The following is a 27,055-nucleotide window of genomic DNA, read 5'->3' as shown; positions in this document are numbered from 1 at the left end:
TTTGGCTTACGTCGGGAGCACAGCAGAATTTTCACCCTATAATGTACTTACATTTATACCCTGTGTTGCAAGGTGAGTCTATTTTTTTAATGTAATATATTCATCTAGATTATAATTATGTAAAAATCATCCCAACAATACTATTTTTAAACAAATGATGAGAAAATTATTTTTAAATGGTATATTGAATCTGGAAAATTTATAGAGACAGGCAAGATTACCAGACAGTATTCTCATTAAAGAGTGATGCTCAAACAGTTTATAACCATTATTTGAACCCTGAAATTAGATTAGCACCTTAATAACTTTAGTAACTTTTTTAAAATAATGTATTCTATAGTTGGTGTAATGGTTGACATCGACGGTGACAATGCTCCAGCCAGCTGATCCATGATGAATGAGCTCAGTGAAGGATTAACAAGTGTGATGTAATCACTGCAAGTTTACAGACTGATGACCAGAAAATAACAGATGTTAACAGACCTCTGCCAATGGCACTCTCTAATCAAGAGCTGGCAGATGTATGAAAGTGGCGTGGATTGATTTGTTCTCTGATTTATTTCTCAAGGAAAGTGTCTCGTTTCAGCAGCCTACTGAGATCAGGAATGAGGCCAGATTGTACCATATTGATACATTAACACCATGTGCTACCAAGCAAGAATGTGGTTGTGACATTGATGTTTAAAATTATTACACTGTCACAATACCAGGAGTCACATGACAGTTTGTGCACAGTAACTCACCGATAGCGATATGGCAAATTTCACAGGGTGACTAACCTGTGATTAGATTGCATGATACATTTGCAATGACTGACTTCTTCTTAATGATACTACGATAGATTTAGCCATCCAAACTTGAGACCTAATCCTTTGTAGATTTAAAAGTCAGACATCAATTGGATAGCCGTGAATAAATTACATTTCCTAAAATATATGGGGTAAATGCATTATCCTTGGTGTATTTATAATACAGTAGCAAGAAAAGGTATCCCAGAACTCTATATATTGGATTACCTTGACACTGTTTTTAAATAAATAGCCAGGCATGGAGAAGCCTTTTTTCTTATCTAAAGGCTCGCTGAATATTGCAATCTGCTCAAAGAGGAAGACTCTCCGTTCTTTACTGCGTGAAAGAAGCCCAGCATCCTGGTCTGCAACAAAGAATGTGTCCTGGAGTAGCAATCTCCCCTGGGCTATAATTTTGCCCTGCAAACAGAGAGACAAACATCATCTACCTTTGCAATTCCATAGAAGAATTCAGTATGTCCAATATAAAGATGAAAAAAACCTCAATCATCGATGGTCTATACAACTCAATAAGGGACTATGGCCTAGAAATTCAGTAAGGCGCTGCAAGCTTTGCGCCCAGTTACCGCCTAAAGAGGGCTTCTGTGCCAGTAGAGGAGGTTGCGCTGATATTGAGCTCGGCGGTAATGGCGGCGGTAGCCGGTAGCGCTGCGCCGGCACCGATGACGTCATCGGTGTGCGCAGTGCCCCGTTTCCGCCCCGATGCCGGCCCGACCCCCATATTCAGTTGCCGCCGCCTCCTCCGTGGCGGCCGCTACTAACATCCGGAAACCAGGGCCTTACTGCAGCCTTAGTGGGGCGCATAAAGGTGGAGGTGCGGCCGGCCGCTTTTTCGGCGGCCGCCTGCCCGCACCTCCTTCCCCGGCCTCCTCCACCCACCCCCCCCGCGGCATTGCCGGCTGCTTTCCGCGAGCCCGGCACTTCTCCGTGGTGCCGGGCTCATTTGCCGGCACAATCCAGCGGCGATCTCCCTGTTGCAGGCACCTCCACCTTAAGAGAAGGAGGAGGCCTGCAGTACCGCAGCCTGCCGCACCACATCGGGTGGCGCAGCGGCACCTAGAGCGCTGAAATTCAGTTTCAGCGCCCCAAGCGGGGGCGGGCACACCCTGGAATGGCGCCCGGTTCCGACTTGGGGCGCAAAAAGTGAATATCTGACGGTCGCAAATGGCTCCGCGCCCAGCGCTAACTTTTGGGCGCTAGCCAGCTGGCAGGGCCACAGTGAATTTCTAGGCCTATGTATATAGCCAAAAGGGGCTCTGACATATCTAAATATAATGGCTGAGATTTGCAGTAAATGAATGAACTGCTACGCTTTCCTGTCTATGCTGAGATCACAAACCGATTAGTAAACCATACCTTTCTCAAACATAGAGAAGAGAAATTCTCATTCACACTGCAACTATCTCTTACAGGATAACTATGGTACAACAAAACTGATTTTAAAAAAATTACAGCAAGGTAAGCTATTTTGAGGGGTTACATTATAATCCTCTCTTGAGCATGGCTGTACCATTATACATTATTTATGTTGTTGTGAAGTACCCAATGTCCTGAAAATTATTATACCTTTACAAAAGACCAAACATTACCATATATAATAAAAAATCACCCATTTAAACTTATGTTATTTTCATCCTTGCATGGAAAAATACACAATAAAACAATCCACCTCAGATTTAGAAAATGAAGCCAAGCTATTGCAAATAACAACAGGGGAGGCTTTCCTAAAACAGAATGATTGAGGGAACAAACTGTCAAAATTACATCAAATCCTTGCAGCCGTCCAACATTCATCATATCGTTGCATCGTTTTGGTACAACGCACATGACTTCCACGGCTTTCTATATATAGAAGACAGATGAAAGAAAACATCAGGTTTTAACATTCTCAATTAATAGTTTTAAGGCATTTTGATAAATATATAAAAAAATATAATTGTCATCCTTTCATGTGTATCTTTCTTAATTGTATTATTCACTGCTGGTTGTATGCATATGAAAAGTAAAATTAGAAATCCCTATGGTGTAAGATCACATTGGCTTACATTACATGTTTTGAAAGCCTATTGCATATAGATTTTTCCCTCTCTCTTTGTTAGTGGCCTCCCAGGTCCTAATGTTCCACTTTCCCCCCTCACACTCACACACTTCATTCCCAAATGCAAGAAAAGGGAGTCAGAGTAAGCTGTGGCCCAAAAAGCTGTCAATTATATATTTAAATTGGCCAATAGGAGGCACTATGGATTTCCACCCTTGCTCTGGGAAAGCATCATGGCCTCTATTTGAACAGGGGGGTGAGGGCAGGAGGTAAACCCCCACAGGGAGCTCAGTATGAGGCCTGGGCCATTTTAACTCCCAGGCATCATTTAAATATTGCAGCACTGTCTCCCTCCCACGGCAGGACTAACGCCAGGGCCAGTGGGCAGGAGCTGGAAATTGGGTTGGAAGCCTTAGGATGCCGGGGACCTAAAGGAGCGGTCGTTGGGACGAAGTTTGGCAGCCAATCCCAGCGCGCAGAGGGAGAGGTAAGGCTGGGGAGGTCCAAGGACTTGCGGAGCCTGGGGGAAGCACTCCTGATCCTCTTGGTCCACAAGAATTTCACACAAAAGTAAATTTTCAAAACTTATTGTGACTTCTTCTGGCCATTCGGCACCTCCTGCCCTGGTTAGGCAGTCAGGTTTGACGTTGCGGCATCCATGACTTTATTTGGCCGCTACTTTGGAAATTAAATCTGGCCCCCGCCTGCCCAGCCTCGGCTGCATTGTAAGTTGGCGAAGATTAAATGGCGCCAGATGGGAATGGAGCAACCTCAAACCAGTAAATGGACTCGGCCTAATCTGAACCCCTCCCATGCACCATTCTCGCTGGGCAATGGTGGTTAAAATCGAGACCCACGTCTTTCCCCATAGAACTCAACTGATATTGCAAAACTCATTCCTATCACTTCACGGAACACAGCAGCAATATTAGTTCTTTATCACCTTGTACAAGCATAATCTTTTGCTGGGAAATAGAAAAAAACATGCCACCCCAAATTATTTATACCCCTTGCAAAAAGCTGCCATTTGTATTATACTGATTTCTAAATTTGGGAGACTTTCAGAAGGGAAATAGAGAGAGTACAACGCCAACATGTTCCAGTAAAGGTCAAGGGGTGGGACCAACAAGCAAAGGGAACCTTGGATGACAAGGGATATACAAAAGGAAAAAAAGGGGGGCTTTTGGCAGTTACAAAAGACTAAAGACGGAGGAAGCCCTAGAGGAGTATAAAAAGTGCAGGGGCATACTTAAAAAAGAAATTAGGAGAGCGAGGAGGGGCCATGAAATAACACTGGCGAGCAAAATAAAGGAAAATCCTAAGATGTTTTATAAGTATATTAAGGGCAAGAGGATAACCAGGGAAAGGGTAGGGCCCATTAGGGGCCAAAGTGGCAATCTGTGTGTAGAGCCTGATGATGTAGGCGGGGTTTTAAATGAATTTTTTGCATCTGTGTTCACTATGGAGAAAGACGATGCAGACATAGAAATCGGGCAAGGGGACTGTGATATACTTGAACATATTAGCATCGAGAGGGAGGAGGTACTAGCGGTTTTAGCAGGCCAAAAAGTGGATAAATCCCCAGGCCCGAACGAGATGTATCCCAGGCTGCTGTGTGAGGCAAAGGAGGAGATTGCAGGGGCTCTGACACAAATTTTCAGAACCTCTCTGGCCACAGGGGATGTACCAGAGGACTGGAGAACAGCTAACGTAGTACCATTATTCAAGAAGGGTAGCAGGGATAAACCAGGGAATTACAGGCCAGTGAGCCTAACATCTGTGGTAGGGAAATTATTGGAAAAAATTCTGAGGGACAAAATTAGTCTCCACTTGGAGAGGCAAGGATTAATCGGGGATAGTCAGCATGGCTTTGTCAAGGGTAAATCATGTCTGACCAATCTGATTGAATTTTTCGAGGGGGTGACTCGGTGTGTGGATGAGGGAAATGCTGTGGATGTGGTTTACATGGACTTCAGTAAAGCTTTTGACAAAGTCCCGCATAGGAGACTGGTCAAGAAGGTAAGAGCCCATGGGATCCAGGGTGCCGTGGCACGTTGGATCCTAAACTGTCTGAGTGGCAGGAGGCAGAGGGTGATGGTCGAAGGTTGCTTTTGTGACTGGAAGCCTGTGTCCAGTGGGGTACCTCAGGGGTCGGTGCTGGGTCCCTTGCTGTTTGTGATCTACATAAATGATTTGGATGAGAATGTAAAAGGTATGATCAGTAAGTTCGCAGATGACACGAAAATTGGTGGGGTGGTAAATTGCGAGGAGGAAAGCCTCAGGCTACAGGGCGATATAAACGGGTTGGTCAGATGGGCGGAAAAGTGGCAAATAGAATTTAACCCTGAAAAGTGCGAGGCGATGCATTTTGGACGGACAAATAAGGCAAGGGAATACACAATGAGTGGTAGGACCCTAGGAAGTACAGAGGGTCAGAGGGACCTTGGTGTACATGTACATAGATCCCTGAAGGCAGCGGAACAGGTAGATAAGGTGGTTAAAAAGGCATATGGGATACTTGCCTTCATTAGCCGAGGCATAGAATATAAGAGCAGGGAGGTTATGATGGAGCTGTACAAAACGCTGGTAAGGCCACAGCTGGAGTACTGTGTGCAGTTCTGGTCGCCTCACTATAGGAAGGATGTGATTGCTTTGGAGAGGGTGCAGAGAAGATTCATCAGGATGTTAACTGGGATGGAGCGCCTCAGCTATGAGGAAAGACTAGACAGGCTGGGGTTGTTTTCCTTGGAGCAAAGAAGGCTGAGGGGGGACCTGATTGAGGTGTACAAAATGATGAAGGGCATAGATAGGGAGATAAAGAGGAACTTTTCCCCCTAGTAGGGGGGTCAATAACAAGGGGGCATAGATTCAAGGTAAGGGGCAAGAGGTTTAGAGGGGATTTGAGGAGGAACTTTTTCACCCAGAGGGTGGTTGGAGTCTGGAACTCACTGCCTGAAAGGGTGGTAGAGGCAGGAACCCTCACAACATTCAAGAAGCATTTGGATGAGCACTTGAAATGCCATTGCATACAAGGCTATGGACCAAATGCTGGAAAATGGGATTAGATTGGACAGGGCTTGATGGACGGCGCAGACACGATGGGCCGAAGGGCCTCTTTCTGTGCTGTATAACTCTATGACTCTATGACTAAACTAACCCTACCGATGCACGGTGGCATAGTGGTTAGCACTGTTGCCTCACAGCGCCAGGGACCCGGGTTCAAATCCGGCCTCGGGTGACTGCCTGTGTGGAGTTTGCACATTCTCCCCGTGTTTGCGTGGGTTTCCTCCGGGTGCTCCGGTTTCCTCCCACAGTCCAAAGATGTGCGGGTTAGGTTGATTGGCCATGATAAAAATTGGCCCTTAGTGTTCGGGGGGATTAAATACGTGGGGTTACGAGGTTACGGGGATAGGGCTTGGGTGGGATGGCTGTCGGTATAGGGACCGGGTGCTAGGGTTTGGATGATCAGCCATGATCTCGTTGAATGGCGGAGCAGGCTCGAAGGGCCGAATGGCCTACTCCTGCTCCTATCTTCTATGTTTCTATGTCATGTGCTTAGTCTCTGCTCAGTATGTGTAAGCTTTCAACTGTACGTGCATTTAGCCAATTATATTTATTTATTTGATATTTTGCTCAGTATGCACAATCGAGAGGGAAAAAATGTCCATATACCCTACACTAAAGTAATGTGAACACTTTGCTACTTGCTCGTGGGTAGTGAACCAACTAGAAAATCTTGTGAAATTTACTTCCAAAGCCACAAACTGAATGAAGACGTCCATACGGCACAGAGATACTAACAAGCTGAGGCATCATTAAGTAAAATAATACATTTCCCATAAACACTCAATTAATAAAATTGGGCTTTCATGGTGCAGGTAGGCTGGGGATTAACCATCCAAAATATTTGTAGTCAACTCTGACTGCACAAATGCAAGCAGTCGTATCCATAGGCAAGGTGAACTTGTATGTCTCTCAAAAATGCGACAGATGTAAGAGACAGCAACGTTCACACTTTGCAACAAGACAACTTTTTTTTAAAAATTACACCTCTGTGAAGCGCCGTGGAAAGTTTTCCTATGTTAAAGGTGTGATATAAATGTAAGTTGTTGCTATATGTAGAGATTTACATATTGCTCTATGGGTAAAATAGTTTATTCAATTTAACGGTGCTACGTAGCTTGAGGTTATATATTGACAATTTTTCCATTACATGGCAATTATCAATTTTGCCACAATACCTCCAGCTCTGTTGTGTCTACAGCAGCCTTCCTGGAGTATTTAAGGAAGTCCTGCACACAGAAAAGAAACAGAGTTAATCTATGTGTCTCTGCTAATCCAGAAACCTAACTTCAAATAATTATCCCCATATTAATTAAAGTTCAAGAAGAAATTTTCAAACATTATATGAATAGCTTTCCCCTCAACATAAGCAGATTGCAGAACTTATTTGTCAGTTTCATTGTCAAACAATTATTTAAATATATTCAGGGTTGTTCCACACATTTTCCTTAATGTATTTTAACGTCAGAGAATTTCTACAATTATAGCAGTGGACTGTCAACAAAATCTTTTGGCTAACATTATAAATATGAAAAGGCTTAAAATCGTCAAAATGTAAACTAGATTGTAGAATCAAATCCTAGAACAACTACTGAAACAGATGTAATGCAGAATGCATTGTATGTTCAATTGCAGGCTTCCCATGAAGCACTTACCTTCAGCAGGAGCTGGTATTTCATTATCCGTTGCACTGGTTTTATTAGCAGGTCTGTAAGTTGCAGTCGATGACCAAGCCGCTGTTTTAGGTCCTTAAGATCAAATTTAAAAATATGATATAAATCTGATTTTTTTTACGCAGGTGCAATAAAGATGTTTCTTTTTTTACTCAGACCCTATCTTTCTCCATCTCAGTTGCATTATATTAAGTACCACACATACTGGATGATTATCTTTGGAGTAATAAACATAACTGCAGATGTACAGTAGAGCAAACACAATCATGAAAATGTCACATATACAATATTTGCAGCTTTTTGCAAATATCATTGCCTTGAATTATAAAGTTTCTTCAGCGTGTTAGAATGCCAACAGATCGGGCACAAGTTGGACACCCTCGCTGGTGAGCTCCTCATCTGAGTGATGCTGCTGTGAGAAGGAAATGTCTAAAGGACAATCGCTCTGAGACTGCTCAAACACCTCTTAGTTGCACAGAGCAGCACTGGAAATGGCCAGAAAGAAAGCCATAGCCACCTACTTGGACAGAGTCAGTGGTCCGGCCTGGGGAGGAAAGAGCAAGTGGGAAGAAAACAGGGAACTTCATATTCTCAAAACAATGAAAAGTGCTAATTCTGTCTCAATATACAAACCACAATATTTCATAACAGAAAAACACAGAATAGAGAATATGTCACATTAAAGCATTATATTAAATATAAGCTTGTTCAAGTTCTGGCAGTATCAAATATCAGTATCAAAGCTCACATCTAAAATCTTTACTTAAAACAAAGTATTTCCAAAATTCTCACCTCAAAATAGGTGTCAATATATTCAGACACAATGTACTCAGATTTGGGCTTGTTTTGACAGTAAACTATATACATATGCAGTCTTCTTTCCTTTGTGGTTGATGGGAGAAATAGAAAAAGTTGTAAGTAACAGCATTACAGAAAAAGTTATTTAAAAAAAGCAAAACTTACTCTTTCCTTAGCTAGCCTAATTTGAGGAAGTATTTTCAGTTTGGATTGCCTGCTGTCATTATGGCTTGTGTTGAATTTCTCAGGAAACCCTGCTGGCTGGCAGTAAGTATTCACACAATATGCTTGCCCTGCTACATATTTCAATGTGTGAGAAACACTTAAAAGAAGGAAGCTACAATTATGCCTTGTTAAAGAAAAATCAATGGTAAATCTATCATAGGACATCAACAGTACACTGAACATTGTGGCCTGTTAGTAATAAGTGCTTTGCCTGTAATAATGGCCTGACTTTGTGGCATCAATCAGACTGAAGTAAATTGTGCTGTACGAATGTAAAAGCCATCCGAATTTAGATGTTTTGTGAAGGCTGAAATCGTTTTACTGTAGTTACTATGGCAATATCAAATCTCTGCATTTTAACTATTCCTTGTTTAAAAAGTGAAGGATGGAAAGGAGGAAAAATATTTTTTTCAAAAAATGCAGCTTACATGTTTGACAAAGAGGGAAGCTAGCTTATCAGGATCCTCGAGGCACTTCTCCAGCTCGCCAAGAAAGAAGCTAAGAATCAAAAAAGAAAAAAAAATCACTTACACAACAGGCCAGATTTTGCTGTCAAATTAATCGTGAGGCTAATGGCACTCCCTGTTATTTAAGCGTAAATGGTACAGCAACTTGAGGCGAGGAGCAAATGCGGGGTTAAATGTAAATATCAAAAAGTTGCAGTCCGAATTGCGCCGCTCCGTTGTTAGCTTCGCAAAAACGACATTTCACATCTGCCTTACCGTTGAAATGCACTGAATGCCGTGTAGCTGCTGCATTTGCGCGGTAGATACAAACTAAACTCGCCACAGAAAGTTAAGGCTTGTCACTTTAAGCGTCAAGTATCCTTTTATGATGTGATAATTGTTAATTACTGCCAATCAACCTCTCTGGTACTGAAAATTAACTGTTACAACTTGGAGTCTCATTCCTTCAGGTATTAATCTTGGGAGATTTAAAAAATGCCAAATTTAAATGTAAATTTAAAAAAAACCTTTCCTTCATCTCTTTTTCGCTCTCTCTTAATCCAATCTTTCTTTCCCTCTCTATTTCTCTTTCTGTACCTGATTTGACATTGAATTCACCCACTCTAACTTACACTTCCTTCTCAGTCCTTGCCCTGTTAATTTCACAATCCTTCAATCTGATTGTTTAAGGAGCTACACAGTTGCTTGTCCTGTTCACTCAGGTTCCAGATGTCCAGTTTTCCTCGCTGCCCCATTATTAGCTCGCACTTTCAGCAACTTCTTGGGCAAAAATGTTTTGAGCTGAAGAAAGCAGGGGCAAGTCTAACTAATGACAGAAGTCATTAGATGCCTTGCTACAGCAAAATCTGGCCCAATATGCATTTTGCTAAAAAATACTACTGTGCTAGTAGATTTTTTTTAATTCGCTTATGGGATCAGGGCATCGCTGGCGAGGCCAGCATTTATTGCCCATCCCTAGTTGCCCTTGAGAAGGTGGTGGTGAGCCGCCTTCTTGAACCGCTGCAGTCCGTATGGTGAAGGTGCTCCCACAGTGCTGTTAGGTAGGGAGTTCCAGGATTTTGACCCAGCGATGAAGGATTGGCGATATATTTCCAAGTCAGGATGGTGTGTGACTTGGAGGGGAACGTGGAGGTGGTGGTGTTCCCATGCGCCTGCTGCCCATGTCCTTCTAGGTGGAAGAGGTCGTGGGTTTGAGAGGTGCTGCTGAAGAAGCCTTGGTGAGTTGCTGCAGTGCATCTTGTAGATGGTACACAATGCAGCCATGGTAGGCCGGTGGTGGAGGGAGTGAATGTTTAAGGTGGTGGATGGGGTGCCAATCAAACGGGATGCAGGTGGAAAATGTTTGTTTGCTTTTAATATTAATCATTTTGCGCTTGAATGAAGGAAATCTTGTTTGGCTAAGCGAGCTTTCTCAAGAGCCAAGCGAAACAGAAGCTCTGGGGAGGACGGTACCATATTGGGGTTTTATCTACAACAACAACAACTTGCATCAATATAGCACTTTTAACGTAGCAAAATGTCCCAAGACACTTCACAGGGGTAATTATTAAACAAAATTTGACATTGAGCCACATAAGGAGATATTAGGATAGGTGATCAAAAGCTTGGTCAGAGAAGTAGGTTTTAAGGAGCTTATTAAAGGAGGAGAGAGAGGTACAGAGGGGAAGAGGTTTAGGGAGGGAATTCCAGAACATAGGGCCTAAGTAGTTGAAGGCACGGCCACCAATGGCCTACGACAATAGAACCCATTTGTAAGACATCAGAAGGCTAAGCAGTTCTCAAATGAGAAGGTCCAAGAACCAAGAAAGGAACTATTAAGATGATTGGTGTAATCTTCTGTTTGGGACTGGGTGAGAAGGTGGAGAGAAAGCCCTTTCCAGGAGGCTATGGGACCGTTTAGTTCCACAACTTGACTGTCCTGACTCCCACAACTAACTGCCTGAAATCTCTTGTTCTTAAAGAAGGGTTTTATGGTCGAGTGATTGAAGAAAGACTATTTCCTCTGATTGTGGAAGCAGTAGTAAGAGATTATCAATTTAAAATGGTCACAGAGAGTGAGGAGAGAGCTTACATTAAATTTCTTCACACAAAGAATTGTTGGAGCATGGAATGCTGCGCCATAGGGAATTAAGGCAGAGACGATGGAGAAGGGGCTAAGTATTTGAAGCAGAGGAAGATGCAGGGCTATAGGGAGAGAGTGGGACAGTGAGATTAGTTTCGGATTGCTCCAGCAAAGACATGATAAGCCGATTGGCCTCTTTCTGTGCTGTAAACTGCCTTAAGCTCTATTTCTGGAGAACCGTACCGCTTGAAGATTTAAGTCTCCTGATGGAAAGTTTTTTTTTTAAATAGGTGAACCTTGTCCTTGTTAAGGACATCCACTGTGACACTCAGTGCCATGTGACATGATTGAGTGGTCAGGGTTGTGATGTTTTGCTGAAATCAGTTGTCATGACATTGAGGGGAGTATAGTCATCCTATGAAATAAGTTTCCACTTGTCTGTAGATGGTCTGATGTAGTCCTCCAACATCAGACTTGCCAGCAGTAATCATCATCATCGGCGACCACTCGGATTCGAGTATGGTATGTCCTTCATCAGTCATCTACTTGTGGGTCTTCAGGTGGCTGTGGAGGCCAATCCGAGATCCACAGACTCTACTACAGTGTGGGCATGTAAGACTATTGGTAGTGACTGGAGTATGGGTCTTCTTAAGTTGTTGTCTCTCCTTACGGCGCTGGCGTTTATCCTCAGCGGCACGCTGGAGATTCTTTTCATGTAGTGCGGCACCGTTGTGGATGCATTTTCTCCAATTGTCTCTGTCCAGTGCGATTTCCTCCCAGTTATTAATATCAATATGGAACTTTTTAAGGATTACTTTGATGTTATCTTTGTAACGCTTCTTTTGACCACCAGGAGACCTCTGCCCTTCCTTCAACTGGGAGTACAGAACCTGTTTTGGGAGACGTGAGTCTGACATGCGAATGACATGTCCAATCCATCGGAGTTGATACTGCATGATGAGCTTAGTGATGCTGTAGATATTGGCTTCTTCAAGTATACTCCAGTTGGTACGCTTGTCCTCCCAGCTGACCCTCAAGATTTTGCGTAGAGAGCATTGGTGGTATTGCTCTAAGGCGTTGAGATGTCTACTGTACGTAGTCCAGGTTTCAGCTCCATAAAAAAGGGTGGGAAGGATGATGGCTTTGTATACAAGAATTTTAGTTTGGACTTGGAGATCATGATTTTCAAAGACTCTCTTCCTCAGTTTAGAAAAGGCTGCACTTGCACAACTCAGGCGGTGATGGATTTCAGAATCAATGTCAGCTTTGGAGGATAAATGGCTACCAAGATATGGAAAGGTGTTGACATTTTCAAGGGTGTTATTATCAATCTTTATAGAGGGAGGAGTTGCAAGCCGATTAGGTGATGGCTGGTGGAGCACCTGGGTTTTCTTTATATTTATGGTGAGGCCCAGAAGTTTGTAGGCTCTGGAAAGAGCATTCAAGGTGTTTTGTAGATCATGCTCGGAAAGAGCTGTGATGGCGTTATCATCTGCACACTGTAACTCCATAATGGTAGTGATGGAGACTTTGCTCTTGGCCTTAAGCCTGTTGAGATTGAAAAGTCGGCCATCAGTACGGTAAAGGATTTGAATTCCGGTGGGCAGATCATTGCCGATGAGATGGAGGATAACTGAGATGAACACTGCAAAAAGGGTTGGGAGCAATGATGCAGCCCTGTTTTACTCCTGTCTCAACTGTAAAAGGCTCTGAAATAGAACCGCTGCTGCTGAGAACTGCTGCGGACATGTTGTCATGTAGCAGCCTCAGAACTAAGATGAATTTATCGGGGCAACCAAGCTTAGACAAAATATGCCATAAAGTCTGGCGGTGGACGGTGTCAAAAGCTTTAGTTAAGTCTATGAAAGCTATGAACAGTGGTTGCTTTTGTTCACGGCATTTCTCCTGTAATTGACGTGCTGTGAAGATCATATCAGCTGTTCCTCTGGATGGTCGGAAACCACACTGCGGCTCCGGAAGCACCTCCTCAGATAACGGCAAAAGTCTGTTAGCAAGGACACGGGCAAGCACTTTTCCTGTGGAAGAAAGAAGGGAGATACCTCGGTAGTTACCACACACCGACTTTCCCCCCTTTTTAAAGATAGTAACAATCAAAGCGTCTCTGAGATCTTGTGGAATTTCTTCCTGCTGCCATATTTTTAGGAGGAAGGCATGTATGTGTGTCAGGAGCTCAGGGCCACCTTTTTTAAGGATTTCTGCTGGAATCCCATCTGAGCCGGCAGCTTTGTTGTTTTTCATGGACCTGATGGCATTCTGCACTTCTACAATGCTTGGGGGTGCCCCTATTTCCTCCCTTTCTGGTCTCTGCGGTAATTGATTGATGGACTCCAGATCTGCGCTACTGTGTCGGTTGAGCAGTTCTTGAAAATGCTCCCTCCATCTTGTGTCAATTGCCTCCTTGTCCTTGAGCAGAGTTAAACCGTCCTTAGAGCGTAAGGGGTTTAAGCCACGGTAGCTTGGTCCGAAAACTGCCTTGGTGGCACTGAAGAAGCCTCTGGAGTCCCCAGTATCAGCCATACGTTGTATTTCTAGGGACTTTTGAGACCACCAGTTGTTCTTCATCTCCCTTATTCTCTGCTGGACATCTGCCTTAACTCTAGCATGAGCCTCTCTTTTGGCCTTGCTGCTGATGTTGTTTTGCCAGGCGCAGAAAGCTTTCCTTTTCCTTTCTATGAGCTGCTCAATTTCTGAGTCGTTCTCATCAAACCAGTCCTGATGTTTTCTGGACTTGAAACCGAGTATGTTCTGGGAGGTGTTGAGGATAGTGGCTTTCAGCAGTTCCCAATGTTCTCCAGTATCATGTGGGTATTCCTTTGGAAGACTTTGCCTGATGGAATCCTGAAAGCACTGCTGTATGGCCTCAAGACATTCAATGTTTAATTTTGGCCGGAACTGCTTCTTCTGAGCACGTATCTTGGGCTTTAGTTTGAGGGACATAGTTGCTCGGATAAGGCGATGATCAGTCATCAGTGCAGAACATGGCCCTAGTGACCAGAACATCACGACGATCCCTTGCCCGTACAATGACATAGTCAATGAGATGCCACAATTTTGAGCGGGGGTGCCTCCAGGTTTTTTACTTGTTTTTTTGTCAGAAGAAAGTGTTTGTGATTATGAGGTTGTGCTCAGCACATTTAGCGAGAAGAAGTAGTCCGTTTGAGTTGGACTTTCCAATGCCCTCTTTTCCTATGGTGCCTTTCCATAGTTGGTAATCCCGACCGACCCTGGCATTGAAGTCCCCAAGAAGAATGACTTTATCGTCTTTTGGGGTACCAGACAAGGTTTTATCCAGGTCAGCATAGAAGATCTCCTTTACTTCATCTAGCGAATCCAGGGTGGGAGCATAAGCACTCACAACTGTTGCCATCTGATTGTTGGATAGGGTTAGACGCATTTTCATGAGGCGTTCATTGATTCCCACAGGAAATTCGGAGAGTTGGCTAACAAGTTCATTTTTGATGGGAAATCCAACTCCATGGATCCGGGGGTTTTCCGTTAGCTTCCCTTTCCAGTAGAATGTGTAACCCCCCTTCTCCTCCTTCAATTGACCTTCTTCTGCTAGTCGAGTTTCAGATAGGACCGCTATATCAATGTTGCATCGTTTCAGCTCTCTGCATACGATGGCCGTCCTTCTCTCCAGTCGATCACTTGTTGCACTGTCTACATCAGACTTGCCAGCAGTAATACTGAAGGAGAAAGCAGCCAGGTCTATTTCTTTTCTGGACCTTGATTGTCCTTCTTGTCTGAATTTGAATATAATGCTTCCTTTGGTACAAAAGAATCTTTCCATGATTTGGAAAGTAGGATATTAAGCCACACATGAAGTGGTGTAAAACTTCCAAAGTTTTCCAATGTACCTTGGCTTGGCTGCTAAACAGACTTATCTTGCGAGAAGAATCGCTAAAAGTCTGAAGTGTTGGTGAACAAAATCTGATATTTTGGTACAGTAGCGACTGCTAGTATTAGATCTGAATAGGGTTATGGTATTATACATGGTTAACAAAGAGAAGTCCTGTACTGGCTGGCTTGCACCATGACCTGATCTAGAAGCGTTTGACGCAGATTAGTGATGAAATGATAATAAAGAATATTTTTCCCCCCCAACACCGTACGCTGATAAGCACAAGAAATGAAAATAAATAAGTTTACATACTCTCTGTGCCAGTCGTAGATCTGATGTATGTTACCAAACACAATCTTATCTTTTCCCTTCATGTCATCAGGGACACCGTCTTCCTTCATCACTGTTATGTAGCCCTGAAGAGAGAAACAGTGGGCTGAATAAACACACTTTGTTCTATTAAACTTCTGCCATGAGAAGATGTAAACTTGTACATTTAGTTGTCATGGAAAACAGTAGTGACATTCACAATTGCATTTGTGTACAAGCAATACATTGAATTGGTGATTTACGATTGCTGTTACACTGATGGTGACAATACATTATCGGCACTCTTTGTGCAGTGGTGTGAGGATGAAGCACACAAACATGCTGCATACAACTGGGATGAGGGCAAGCTGTAAAATATTTTCCATTGATTGAAAAAGAAAAGATGGTCCTGTCTGCTGTTTATTACCAGAAGCAAGTAGTCAAAATTTACGATGAAATATAAATAGATAAGAAGTGAGCTTGCACCAGATGTAGTTATACTGTAGCTAGTGTGAAGCAAAGCCTCTGGGAGGTAGTTTCATTTAAGCTGATACATTCAAGATCAAGTTGGCATGCATCTGTAGTTTTTGCCACCTGGATAATTCAAATTCTCATCACAGAGCTCATGCTAAATGTGTTACATAATGACAGCATCTGTTGCTTTCAAAATATGGACATCAGGATTTTTTAGTTATAAAATACAGACTAAACGCATAAAACTAGCAATTTCTTGCAAGTCACACACAAACTCACCTCTACCACGCATCCCAGGTCCCGTACATAATCGCGCTCAGTTTCCACCAACTCCTGTAAGACATAGCTAGAAGAAAAGACCAAGATTAAAAGATGATGCGATCATAAAAAATAAGCTATATTTGTTAAGAAAAATATAAAGCTGCTATCTCACATCAAATATATCAAGCTATCTCCAATAAATAGATGTGATAACCAGAAGCATCTAAATTAAGTTTAATGAGATTATATTTTATGAAGTTATAATATATGGATGGCATTTAAATACCTTTAAAATCCACCTAATAACATTAGAGGAGGTAGTTGATATATTGGATAGGGTAAAAATTGATAAAGCGGTACTAGAGGTACTAGAAAGGCTGGCTGTACTTATAAAAGTAGATAAGTCACCAGGATAGGATGCATCCTAGGATGCTGAGGGAAGTAAAGGTGAAAATTGCGAAGGTACTGGCCATAATCTTCCAATTCTCTTTGGATATGGGGCTGATGCCAGAGGACTGGAAAATTGCAAATGTTACACCCTTGTTCAAAAAAGGGTGTAAGGATAAACCCAACAACTACAGGCTAGTCAACTTAACCTCGGTGGTGGGGAAGCTTTTAGAAACGATAATCTGGGACAAAATTAACAGTCACTTGGACAAGTGTAGATTAATTAAGAGAAGCCATCACGGATTTGTTAAAGGCAAATCGTGTTTAACTAACTTGACTGAATTTTTTGATGAGGTAACAGAGAGGGTTGATGAGGGCAATGCAGTTGATGTGGTGTACATGGACTTCCAAAAGGTGTTTGATAAAGTGCCACTCAATAGGCTTACCAGCAAGGTTGAAGCCCATGGAATAAAAGGGACAGTGGCAGCATGGATATGAAACTGGATAAGTGACAGGAAACAGAGAGTAGTGGTGAACGGTTGTTTTTCGGACTGGAGTGATGTTCCCCAGGGGTTGGTACTAGGACCACTGCTTTTCTTGATATATATTAATGATTTGGACTTAGGTGTACAGGGCACTATTTCAAAATTTGCAGATGACACAAAACTTGTAAGTATGATGAACAGTGAGGAGGATAGTGATAGACTTCAAAAGGACATAGACAGGCTGGTGGAATGGGCGAACACTTGGCAGATGGAGTTTAACACAAAAAGGTGGGCAGTGATACATTTTGGTAGGAAGAATGAGGAGAGGCAATATAAACTAAAGGGTACAATTCTAAAGGGGGTGCATGAACAGAGAGACCTTGGGGTAAATGTGCACAAATTGTTGAAGGTGGCAGGGCAGGTTGAGAAAGCTGTTAAAAAAGCATACGGGATCCTGGGCTTTATAATTAGAGGCATTGAGTACAAAAGCAAGAAAATTATGATGAACCTATAAAACACTGGTTCGGCCTCAACTGGAGTAGTGTGTCCAATTCTGGGCACCGCACTTTAGGAAGGATGTGAAGGCTTTAGAGAGGGTGAAGAAAAGATTTACAAGAATGGTTCCAGGGATGAGGGACTTCAGTTACGTGGATTGACAAGAGAAGCTGGGGTTGTTCTCCTTAGAGCAGAGAAGATTGAGAGGAGATTTGATAGAGGTGTTCAAAATCATGAGGAGTCTAGACAGAGTAGATAGAGAGAAACTGTTCCCATTGGCAGAGGGGTCGAGAACCAAAGGACACAGATTTAAGGTAATTGGCAGAAGATCCAAAGGCGACATGAGGAACAACTTTTTTACGCAGCGAGTGGGCATGATCTGGAATGCACTGCCTGATAGGGTGGTGGAGTCAGATTCAATTGTGGCTTTCAAAAGAGAATTAGGTAAGTACCTGAAGAAAAACAAATTGCAGGGCTATGGGGAAAGGGTGGGGGATTGGGACCAGCTGAAGTGCTCTTGCAGAAAGCCAGCACGGGCTCAATGGGCCAAATGACCTCCCACTGCGCTGTAATAATTCTATGATTCTATTCTATTCTAAATGGAGGCTATAAAACTAAAATAAATGAAAAACAAATCAAGGAATAATTCTGTTCTACCATAAATGCTCACTGCAATAATTCCAAGTGTAGCCCACATTACAAATCATAGCTTGTCTAGTAACTACATTTATGGTTCAGTCTACAATTAAACACACTGAAAATTGCCAAATCCTCTCTGATTGGATAATGGTTTGAAACGAATTTCCCTGAAACGAATTTCACAATTCAAGGTCAATGAAAAAATGCTTTGTTGTTAATCCATAGATGACTTACTGGCGCCTCTTTAAGGAGCTAGATTTCCTTTCTTCCATTTCATCAATGGGAGAGGAGGAGGAAGTACACAGCAGAGAGTTATCAGATGGGTTGAAAGATGGACTGCTGCTGTCTGCCTGATCAACAGATAGGGATGTTGGACGATCCTCCAGTGCCTGCATTTTTTTTTGGGTGAGTAGAGGGGGAAAAGTATTGAATATTTTTAATAGCTGTAACATAAGGGAAAATAATTAAAGAAAAAAAATTAAAATAGCATAATTCCAAAAGTCCGTTAGATTACTGCCACCATAGTTAGCACATTACATTTTAAAATATAATTCTTTGGAATGTGGGCACTGTTAGCAAGGCCGGCACATATTGCCCATCTTCAATTTCCCTGGAGAAGATGGTGTTGGGCCTTCTTAAACTGCTGCAGTCTCTGTGGTGAAGGTACTCCCACAATACTTCTATTTAGGGAGTTCCAGCATTTTATCCAGCGACAATGAATCATTGGGTACTGGATGGAGTAGGGCATATCACACTGGCTGCCCTTTCATGTCTAAGACTTGAGTTTGAATCCAATCCTGACTAATAAGATGAAAGTCACCTCTGTCATATCGTGTGGGCAAAGGACCACAGTACTAAAGTGCTTGTAATTTGGCAGAAATTGTTGAAAATTGGCAATCACACTCAGAATAGGCATAAGGATAATTAATATGGGAAATACAAAATTCATGATAATACATTAGAGGGTGCTCTTCTGAGGTTGGGGTTAAGGCATGTTATTGGGGAAGAATAGTGGGCGATTTACTTGCATCTCGCCATGCTGAATCAGACAGTGGGTTTAATGCTACTGTGGGTACTAATCATTGGAAAGTGTTCAATTTCCCAGCATGGACATCTTCACTGTGAGGAGCACAAAAAACCCTAAAATATAAATGTAAAAGAGCAAGGTTTAGACCACATATCACTAGTTCTCAACTTTTTTGGACCCACTTACATCAAGAAATATAATGGCAAAAAGCAGGCCCTGGAAGGTCGGACACCGCGGGAGGCTCGGAGGTCAGACCGGGTGGAAGGAGAGCCAGGGAGAAGCAGGCCCCGGGATGTCGGTACCACGGTGGCTGAAGATTGTCGGGCAGGAGTGCGGGAAAGGCGGAGCGAGGCGAGAGCGGACCCTATTGTGATGGCGCCGATGAAGATGGCTGCCGTCCTTGCGGGCTCCGTGCGTACCAGGCAGCTAAGTGTCCTTTGCTGCTTGGTGCGCTCGGCTCGTTAAGAAAAAAGCATTTCACTGACTGGATTTCACTTGTTGTATTTGGTTATGTGACAAATAAAATTGAAATTGAAATATATACTGTAAGACTAAACATTCAAAGGCAACATTGAGCAGTAAAGAACATTTAGGAGAGTCTGCTTGAATTTCATCTGTGACAATAAATGGGTAGTGCTTTGAACTAATATCTCTTACCATTTTACTTTTCACAAGTTCTTCAATAGCACTAACAAGCTCTGCTGCGCTGGGTGTCTCTGAGCTTGTGGGGCGCACTGATAAACGAGAGGATGTCTGAGTAAGAAGATATAAAGAATGTTCACTGACAGAATAATGTGACTTTTGGGAACTCCTGCATTGATAGTAGCTAAAGAAAAAATAAACAGAACATTAAAAAATACTGTATTTAATCCTTTATGAAGGGTATCCAGGCATTTTTATTAAACAATTGTTGAGTTTTACTGTTTTTTTTTTAAAGGGGACAAGGCTCACCATTTCTGAGGCATCCTCAAAGTACATTCGGATGTAGGGATTTGTTTCCAGATCAGGACTGCAGGAATTTAGGAGATCTCTGGCCTCAAAAGCAATCTGACGTCAACTTATGTCTAGTTGTATGGAATTGCATGTAGCTGGTAGAATATTGGGGAACCAAAAGTAAGGATTTCTGGGTAGGGACACTTAGCCAATCAGAGTAAAGTATAAGTACATGGCTTTTATGTGCTTCATGTACCATTAAGTGCACAACAGACTGGATTTCCACATAATGACTTTTAATAGAAAGGGAAAGGTATTTGCGACACAGAAGGTTCATTCAGCACAACAAACAACTTCCAACATTAACTCTTTTTTTTTGAAAAAAAAAGATTGATATGGTTAAGTTGAACCTTGCAACAAAGCAAGCTTCACACAAATTTTGGCCAATATGGTATAGAAACAACAAAAGCAATTTAAGAACAAAAGGGCCAAGACTGGGGAAGCATAATGATTTAAATAGAAAGATAAGGAAATTGAGAAAATACAGAGACAGAACATAAATCAACATAATGCTGTGATAAGAATACATTTAAAAAAAGAGAAAACAAAGCAATTAGTTATAGCATACAAGTTATCTTGTCACATAATGAACAGACTTCACCTGATATGTCACTACATATTAAAATATGCTTCAGTAACTACAAATTGCTGTGAAGTTCTAAGCAGACTGTAGGCTAGTTAGTTAGGAAATGTCGCACTGGAAGTCAAAACCGCTGATTTAAACTTTAGTTTTAAATACAATGAAAATAATTTCTCTTTCATTGTATAACGCCTAACATTCACTATTTATGTATGCATTGTATGGTCAGCAATTTAAGAATTATATTACTAACGGGAAATTTGTTCTGATGCAGTCAGATTTCCATTACTTGTTTACATAGTTGAAAAAAATACATTTTTCTATGTGTTTTACTTACATTGCTAAAGATCAATACGTCAGGGATTTAATTTACTTTACTTTGAATTGTATGGGGAATTAAACATTAAGAAGAAAGTCTTTAAAGTCAAATATTTAAATTAGAAACTTTGATTTTTGAAAGATATACCCGATTGGTTTACCTCAGAAATGTTACAATTAGCCTTTTGTTGATTAAATATGTAGGATGTGATGGTGATGCCTTACCTTATCATCCTGGGAGTCAGGCTGGAGAAGACTGTGTTGCTGAATTGCCATTGGAGGGGGAAGAGGCACTGCATCTGCCCCCTCTTCACCTTCCTCTTCCCCACAGCTCTGCATTCCTGAAGAAGAGGATTTTGACAGTGTGCCACTGCTGAGTCCTTCATTCCGTCCCCTCTGTGAAAAAAATATAAATACAAATAAAACCCTGGGTCACCAATGTAAACCTAGTTGTTAAGTGCTACATAATGAAAACAGTTCTGCAAAAATATATTCAAACCACGTGTGCTTACATAGTGTAGAGCTCTGTTCTGCAGGTGCAGGCATTTTCTAATTTTGAAATTTTTGTCAATTTTATTAGCCCAGATCTCACGATGGAATGACATTATATCTATACCATGTCTGGATTCTGCTGTATTTTAAAATTGATTATTTTTGGCCTATCTTTTTATCTTCTGAAGTGAATACAGATCTTTTTAGCTAATTTTTCTCCTCCAGTTCTAAATTTGATAATCTTGGTAAACACATTCCTGCAGTTTAATTACCATCAGGTCTGTTTGATCCTCTGCCCTTTGGACTCCTATAAAACCTATGGTTATGATGGCATCTCTCCCACTGCCCTTGAGATTTTGCCTCCAATCTAATGCCAGTCCTATGTTGTTTCTTATTGCTAGTCTACCTTTCCTTCTCTTTGGAAGTCTTCCAGGGTTCACTCTATCCCTAAGAAAGTTGACCCCTCTAATACTTCTAACTACTGCTCCAGTGCCCTTACATCAGTACTTTATAAAGTTATGGAATTTGTTGTTAACTCTCAAATTAACCATCACTTTGAAAGTTCTGATCGTTGGTAAGATTTGCAGCAAGGCTGTTCTGGTGGTAATTTTATTGCCCACTTTATACGTTTCTGGAACTCTGCTCTTGAATAGTTTTGGTCATTGGACATCTTCAAATCTTTTGACAGGGTCTGGCATCATGTACTTCCAAACAAGTAACTAAGCATTCCATCAAACCTATGTTCATGACCATTTAGTTTCCTTCCAAAGCTTTAGTTTGTGGCTCATCCTTCAACTTGTTTTGCCATTAACTCCGGGGTCTCCCAGAACTCTGTCCTTTTAGTGACCTCCTTCAGTCATCATTCAACACAATTAAGTCTTTTGCTGATTATCTCTCTACATTCATCAATTTCCCTCAGGTTGCACAAATTCAGTGATCACAACCGCTAGTTCTTCTCGCATTAGAATGATTGAATCACAATATTGTGACCTCATCCAAGCTCTTCAATTGGGCAGTAAAAAATCCTTCAACTACTTGTCTCTCAACAGCTGACCAACAGCTATCACCTCTTACCTTTGATGGTTCTACTGTTAGTGCTTCTTTATTTATTGACTCTCTTGGTCTTTTCCCCCTGTCCTCACCTGGAACACCCACATTTCTCCATTGTTAGTTATCCCCAAAGCTTGGTTTCCATTTCATCCCATTTATGTATCCTTTAACAACTTGTAACTCTCTCTGAATTCCAAGTCTGTCCAAGACTTGAATACTGCTCCTATATCTGAAAGGCTCTTTTAGCATCTTACTTGCGCTCCTATATAGGATACAAGAAAAAGCTTGTTGTATGATAGGTAATACCTGTCATTCTGTATATTATCAATACTATTGTTTAGTGCTCCTCTGAACTTTCATGTTTTGTTCCTTCAAAGCTGCAAAGATGCCATCCTGTACACTCTCTCTCTTCCCGGCATCCCATAATGTTGAAAGTGTGGCTCATTTTGTTATAAATCTCATCATCATCAGGAAAATACTCGTGAAATAACGCTGGACGGCCAGCTGGTGGCGCCGACCAAGGAGTATAAATACTCGGGCGTGGGCCCAGCTTCCCAGGGACATTTTGTAAGATAAGGAACTAGTGAAGTACAACTAGACCTCCATGTTCTGAAACAAGTTGATTAAAGCCTTGCTTTATGCTCAAACCAAGTGTGGAGTGAGTTTTATTACGTCAATTTAATCAACTTGATTTCGACTCCACGCTTTGAGTGATTCGGGAACAGCCAGCTACGACTCGAACCGTAGAAGGGAACTCAGACAAGTAATCGATCCATCATGGAGAAACTACTCAGACCTGCCCGTCTTGACCTGGAACCGAATTCACTTACAGCCGCTAAGGTATGGAAACACTGGTATCGTACCTTTAGCAACTTCCTCAGGGTGTGTGGTAAGAATGTTCCTGATAAATTAGAGATACTTGCTAATTATGTATCCCCTCATGTGTTTGATTATATCGAAGATTGTGTAGACTATGACGCCGCTATCCAAATACTACAGCAGCTATATGTCAAGTTCCCAAATGAAATTTTTGCTCAGCATCTACTGACCACAACTCGACAACAACCTGGGGAATCACTTGACGAATTCCTTCAGAAACTTCGCAGGCTCAGCAAGGATTGTAATCTTAAAGCTGTTACAGCTGAGCAGTACCAGGAGGAGTTAATTTGTGATTCCTTTATTAATGGGATTGTGTCTCCCTTCATACGTCAGCGTCTGTTGGAGAATAAAACCCTCAAGTTACAGGCTGCCTATGAGCAGGCATGTTCTCTAGACTTAGCAAAGAGGAATGCAGACACCTATCATTCACCACGTGCACAGGCTGCTGCTATCACTTTGTGACTCCTTCGCTAGGCCTTGGGTGGAAGCCCTCATGGATGACGACTCCAACCCGGCTGATGACAACCCTACCCTAGAAACCTACACTGATGACGACCCCGCCCTAGCGGCATCTTGGCAATCTGGAAGAAAGTGTTTCTTCTGTGGAGGTGCATTCCATTATAGGAACTTGTGTCCTGCTCGTAACGCGACCTGCAATCATTGCAGCAAGAAAGGTCACTTTTCTAAGGCATGCCAGTCAAGAGCCGCTGTTAGTAAGAAAGGCCACTTTTCTAAGGTATACCGGTCAAGAGCTCCTGTTAGTTTTGCAGCTATTATCTATAAAACTGCTCCTCCCCCAAGAGCCACTACTAAGGTTACAGCTACTATCTATAAAACTGCTCCTCCCCCAAGAGCCACTACTAAGGTTACAGCTGTCAAGGGTAAAACTGTCCCTCCTCCCATCACAGCTGTTATTCCCCAAAGTCTGTCCCATGCAGCCACGAAGGTTTCGGTAAATGGACACATTTTGAGTGCACTAATCGACTCATGCAGCTCTGACAGCTTCATTAGTGAGCGGGCTGTCAGTAAGTTAAAACTGCGTATTTACCCCTCGGACAGGGAAATTGCAATGGCTCTGACGACACTGACCACCAATTCTTCCGGCTTTTGTCTTGTCGACCTTATTCTCAATGGCCGCACTTATTTCTCCACCTGGCTCGGGGTACTCAAGAACCTATGCAGTGATATGCTCCTGGGACAGGATTTCCAGAAACAACACAAAAGACTCCCTTCGAGTTTGGAGGGTCAAAGCCGGAGCTTACTATTTCCAAAGTACCGTTTTGTGCGCTTTCGGCGGCTTCGCTCGATGAGCCCTCCTTGTTTGCCAATCTTTCCCCCCGATGTGAGCCCATAGTCACTAAATCACGACGTTTCAGCCAAGATGATCGATCCTTTATCAAGACAGAAATCTCTCGCCTTCTAGCTGGCGGTATCATTGAGCCATGTTCATCTTCCTGGCGGGCTCAAGTCGTCGTTTTTAAAAATCCTCTGAAGTAACACAAGAAACGTCTTTGCATCGATTACTCGCAAACTATTAACTAGTATACCGAACTGGATGCCTACCCACTACCACGCATCGATGACATGGTCAATAACCTTGCCAACTACAAGGTATTTTCAACTTTTGATTTAAAGAGCGCATATCATCAAGTGCTGTTAAAGGACTCTGACAAGATGTATACGGCCTTTGAGGCCAATGGTCGGCTTTACCAGTTTTGTCGCCTTCCATTTGGGGTCACCAATGGGGTGGCCGCCTTTCAACGAGCAATGGATAACCTAGTCAAACAGGAGAACTTAACGGACATCTTTCCATATCTGGATAATATCACCATTGCTGGTCATGACCAGAAGGAGCATGATGCCAACCTCCAGAAATGTTTTGACGTTCTCTGTCATCGCAACTTAAGCTTAAATGAGTCCAAATCTGTGAAATCAGTACCATCAGTCAACATCCTTGGCTACTGGGTGGGCAACAGTGTCATCAAACCGGATCTGGAGCGACTTCGTCCGCTTCAGGAGCTCCCTCCCCCTATAAATCTCGGCTCTCTTCGTCGGTCACTCGGCATGTTCGCCTATTATGCGAAATGGATACCCCACTTCTCCGACAAGATCCAGCCCCTGCTTCACGCAAAGTCATTTCCATTAGAGGCAATGGCTATTTCAGCTTTCAACCTCCTCAAGCGACAAATGGAAAAAGCCACGCTTCGTTCCATCGATGAAAATCTTCCTTTCGTGGTCGAGTGCAATGCATCGGATGTGGCGATCTCTGCTGCCTTGAATCAAGGTGGTCGACCCGTTGCATTTCTGTCCAGAACTTTGCAGGGTAGCGAGCTCCATTATCCTCCTGTCGAGAAGGAGGCTACGGCCATCATCGAAGCGGTACGTAAATGGAGTCATTTTCTCGCTCGTCGCCATTTCACACTTATAACCGATCAGCGCTCCGTGGCCTTTATGCTGGATAACCGGAAACGCACTAAGATCAAGAATAACAAAATACAACTCTGGAGGATGGAATTGGCTGCCTTTGGATACACCATAAACTGTCAACCCAGCAAAGAGAATGTGGCCCCGGATACCCTCACGCGGGCATTCTGCTCTTCTTTGTCAACTTCGACTCTTGCGGATCTTCATGCTGATTTATGCCATCCTGGCGTTACCCGTATGTTGCACTTTGTGCGATCTAAAAATCTCCCATTTTCTACGGAAGATGTGAAAAGAACATGCTCCTCCTGTAGAATTTGTGCGGAATTAAAACTGCAATTCTTCCTTCGATCGGATGGCTCGCTCATACACGCTATGCAGCGACTCAGCATTGACTTTAAAGGGCCATGCCTTCCTCAACGCGAAACACGTACTTACTGACTATGGTGGACGAATATTCACGCTTTCCCTTTGCTTTTCCCTGTCCCAATATGCTTACTTCCAGAGTGATCAAATGCCTTGATCAAGTCTTTTCCCTTTGCGGTACGACCAATTTCATCCACTCTGATCGGGGTCCCTCCCTCATGTCAAGCGAACTCAAAAGTTATCTCTCCCAACGGAGAGTTGTCACAAGTAAAACGACACCGTACCATCCCATCGGTAATGGACAGGTTGAGAGATACAACGCTATCATTTGGAATGCTGTTCGTCTTGCGCTGAGGTTACGCAACCTACCAGACCAGCAGTGGGAAACTATGCTCCCTGATGTGTTGCATTCCATCAGGTCTCTCCTTTCTATGTCTACCAATATCACACCTCACGAGCGATTCTTCAGCTTCCAGCGTCGCTCCACCCATGGGACGTCTCTACCGTCATGGTTGGCAGCTCCCGGCCCCGTGCTGCTCCAAAGATTCGTCTGATCATCTAAAACCGATCCTCTCGTCGACGAGGTAGAACTCACGGATGTCAGCTCCACGTACGCGCACGTGCGGTACCCTGATGGCCGGGAGTCCACCGTTTCGCTCCGGGACCTGGCTCCCTGTCCGGCTGGTTCCACGGACCCAACCGATAGAGGGACCCACGGGGATGATGCCGACACTCTGCGCTCCCCCGAAGGCGACGCCCTACCTGGGCCATCGAGAGATCTGCCAGCTGCCCCACCGGATCCACTCGGGGAGCCGAGCGCTCCCCGTGGGATGGCCACCTTTCCAGGGACATTTTGTAAGACAGGAACTAGTGAAGTACAAC

At 42.9% G+C, this 27,055-nt stretch overlaps 1 protein-coding gene across 5 annotated transcripts in view; it reads right to left on the bottom strand.

Moving 5' to 3' along the window:
* Positions 1-27,055, bottom strand: part of LOC147117613 (triple functional domain protein) — an 862,300-nt gene that overhangs the window by 119,588 nt on the left and 715,657 nt on the right. For all 5 annotated transcript variants that reach the window (XM_085988742.1, XM_085988743.1, XM_085988739.1 and 2 more), the window contains 11 exons: positions 21,191-21,361; positions 19,732-19,827; positions 18,282-18,436; positions 16,060-16,126; positions 15,310-15,413; positions 9,035-9,104; positions 8,376-8,465; positions 7,566-7,658; positions 7,089-7,139; positions 2,574-2,651; positions 1,017-1,208 (listed from right to left, as the gene is read on the bottom strand). In XM_085988742.1, coding sequence (XP_085844868.1) covers positions 1,017-1,208; positions 2,574-2,651; positions 7,089-7,139; positions 7,566-7,658; positions 8,376-8,465; positions 9,035-9,104; positions 15,310-15,413; positions 16,060-16,126; positions 18,282-18,436; positions 19,732-19,827; positions 21,191-21,361 — 1,167 coding nt within the window. The remainder of the gene's footprint in view (positions 1-1,016; positions 1,209-2,573; positions 2,652-7,088; positions 7,140-7,565; positions 7,659-8,375; positions 8,466-9,034; positions 9,105-15,309; positions 15,414-16,059; positions 16,127-18,281; positions 18,437-19,731; positions 19,828-21,190; positions 21,362-27,055) is intronic.

The sequence above is a fragment of the Somniosus microcephalus genome, chromosome 5 (assembly GCF_052327205.1).
Source record: "Somniosus microcephalus isolate GS21.2 chromosome 5, FLI_Smic_1.0, whole genome shotgun sequence".
NCBI lineage: Eukaryota > Metazoa > Chordata > Chondrichthyes > Squaliformes > Somniosidae > Somniosus > Somniosus microcephalus.
This window is presented reverse-complemented; position numbering and strand designations above follow the sequence as displayed.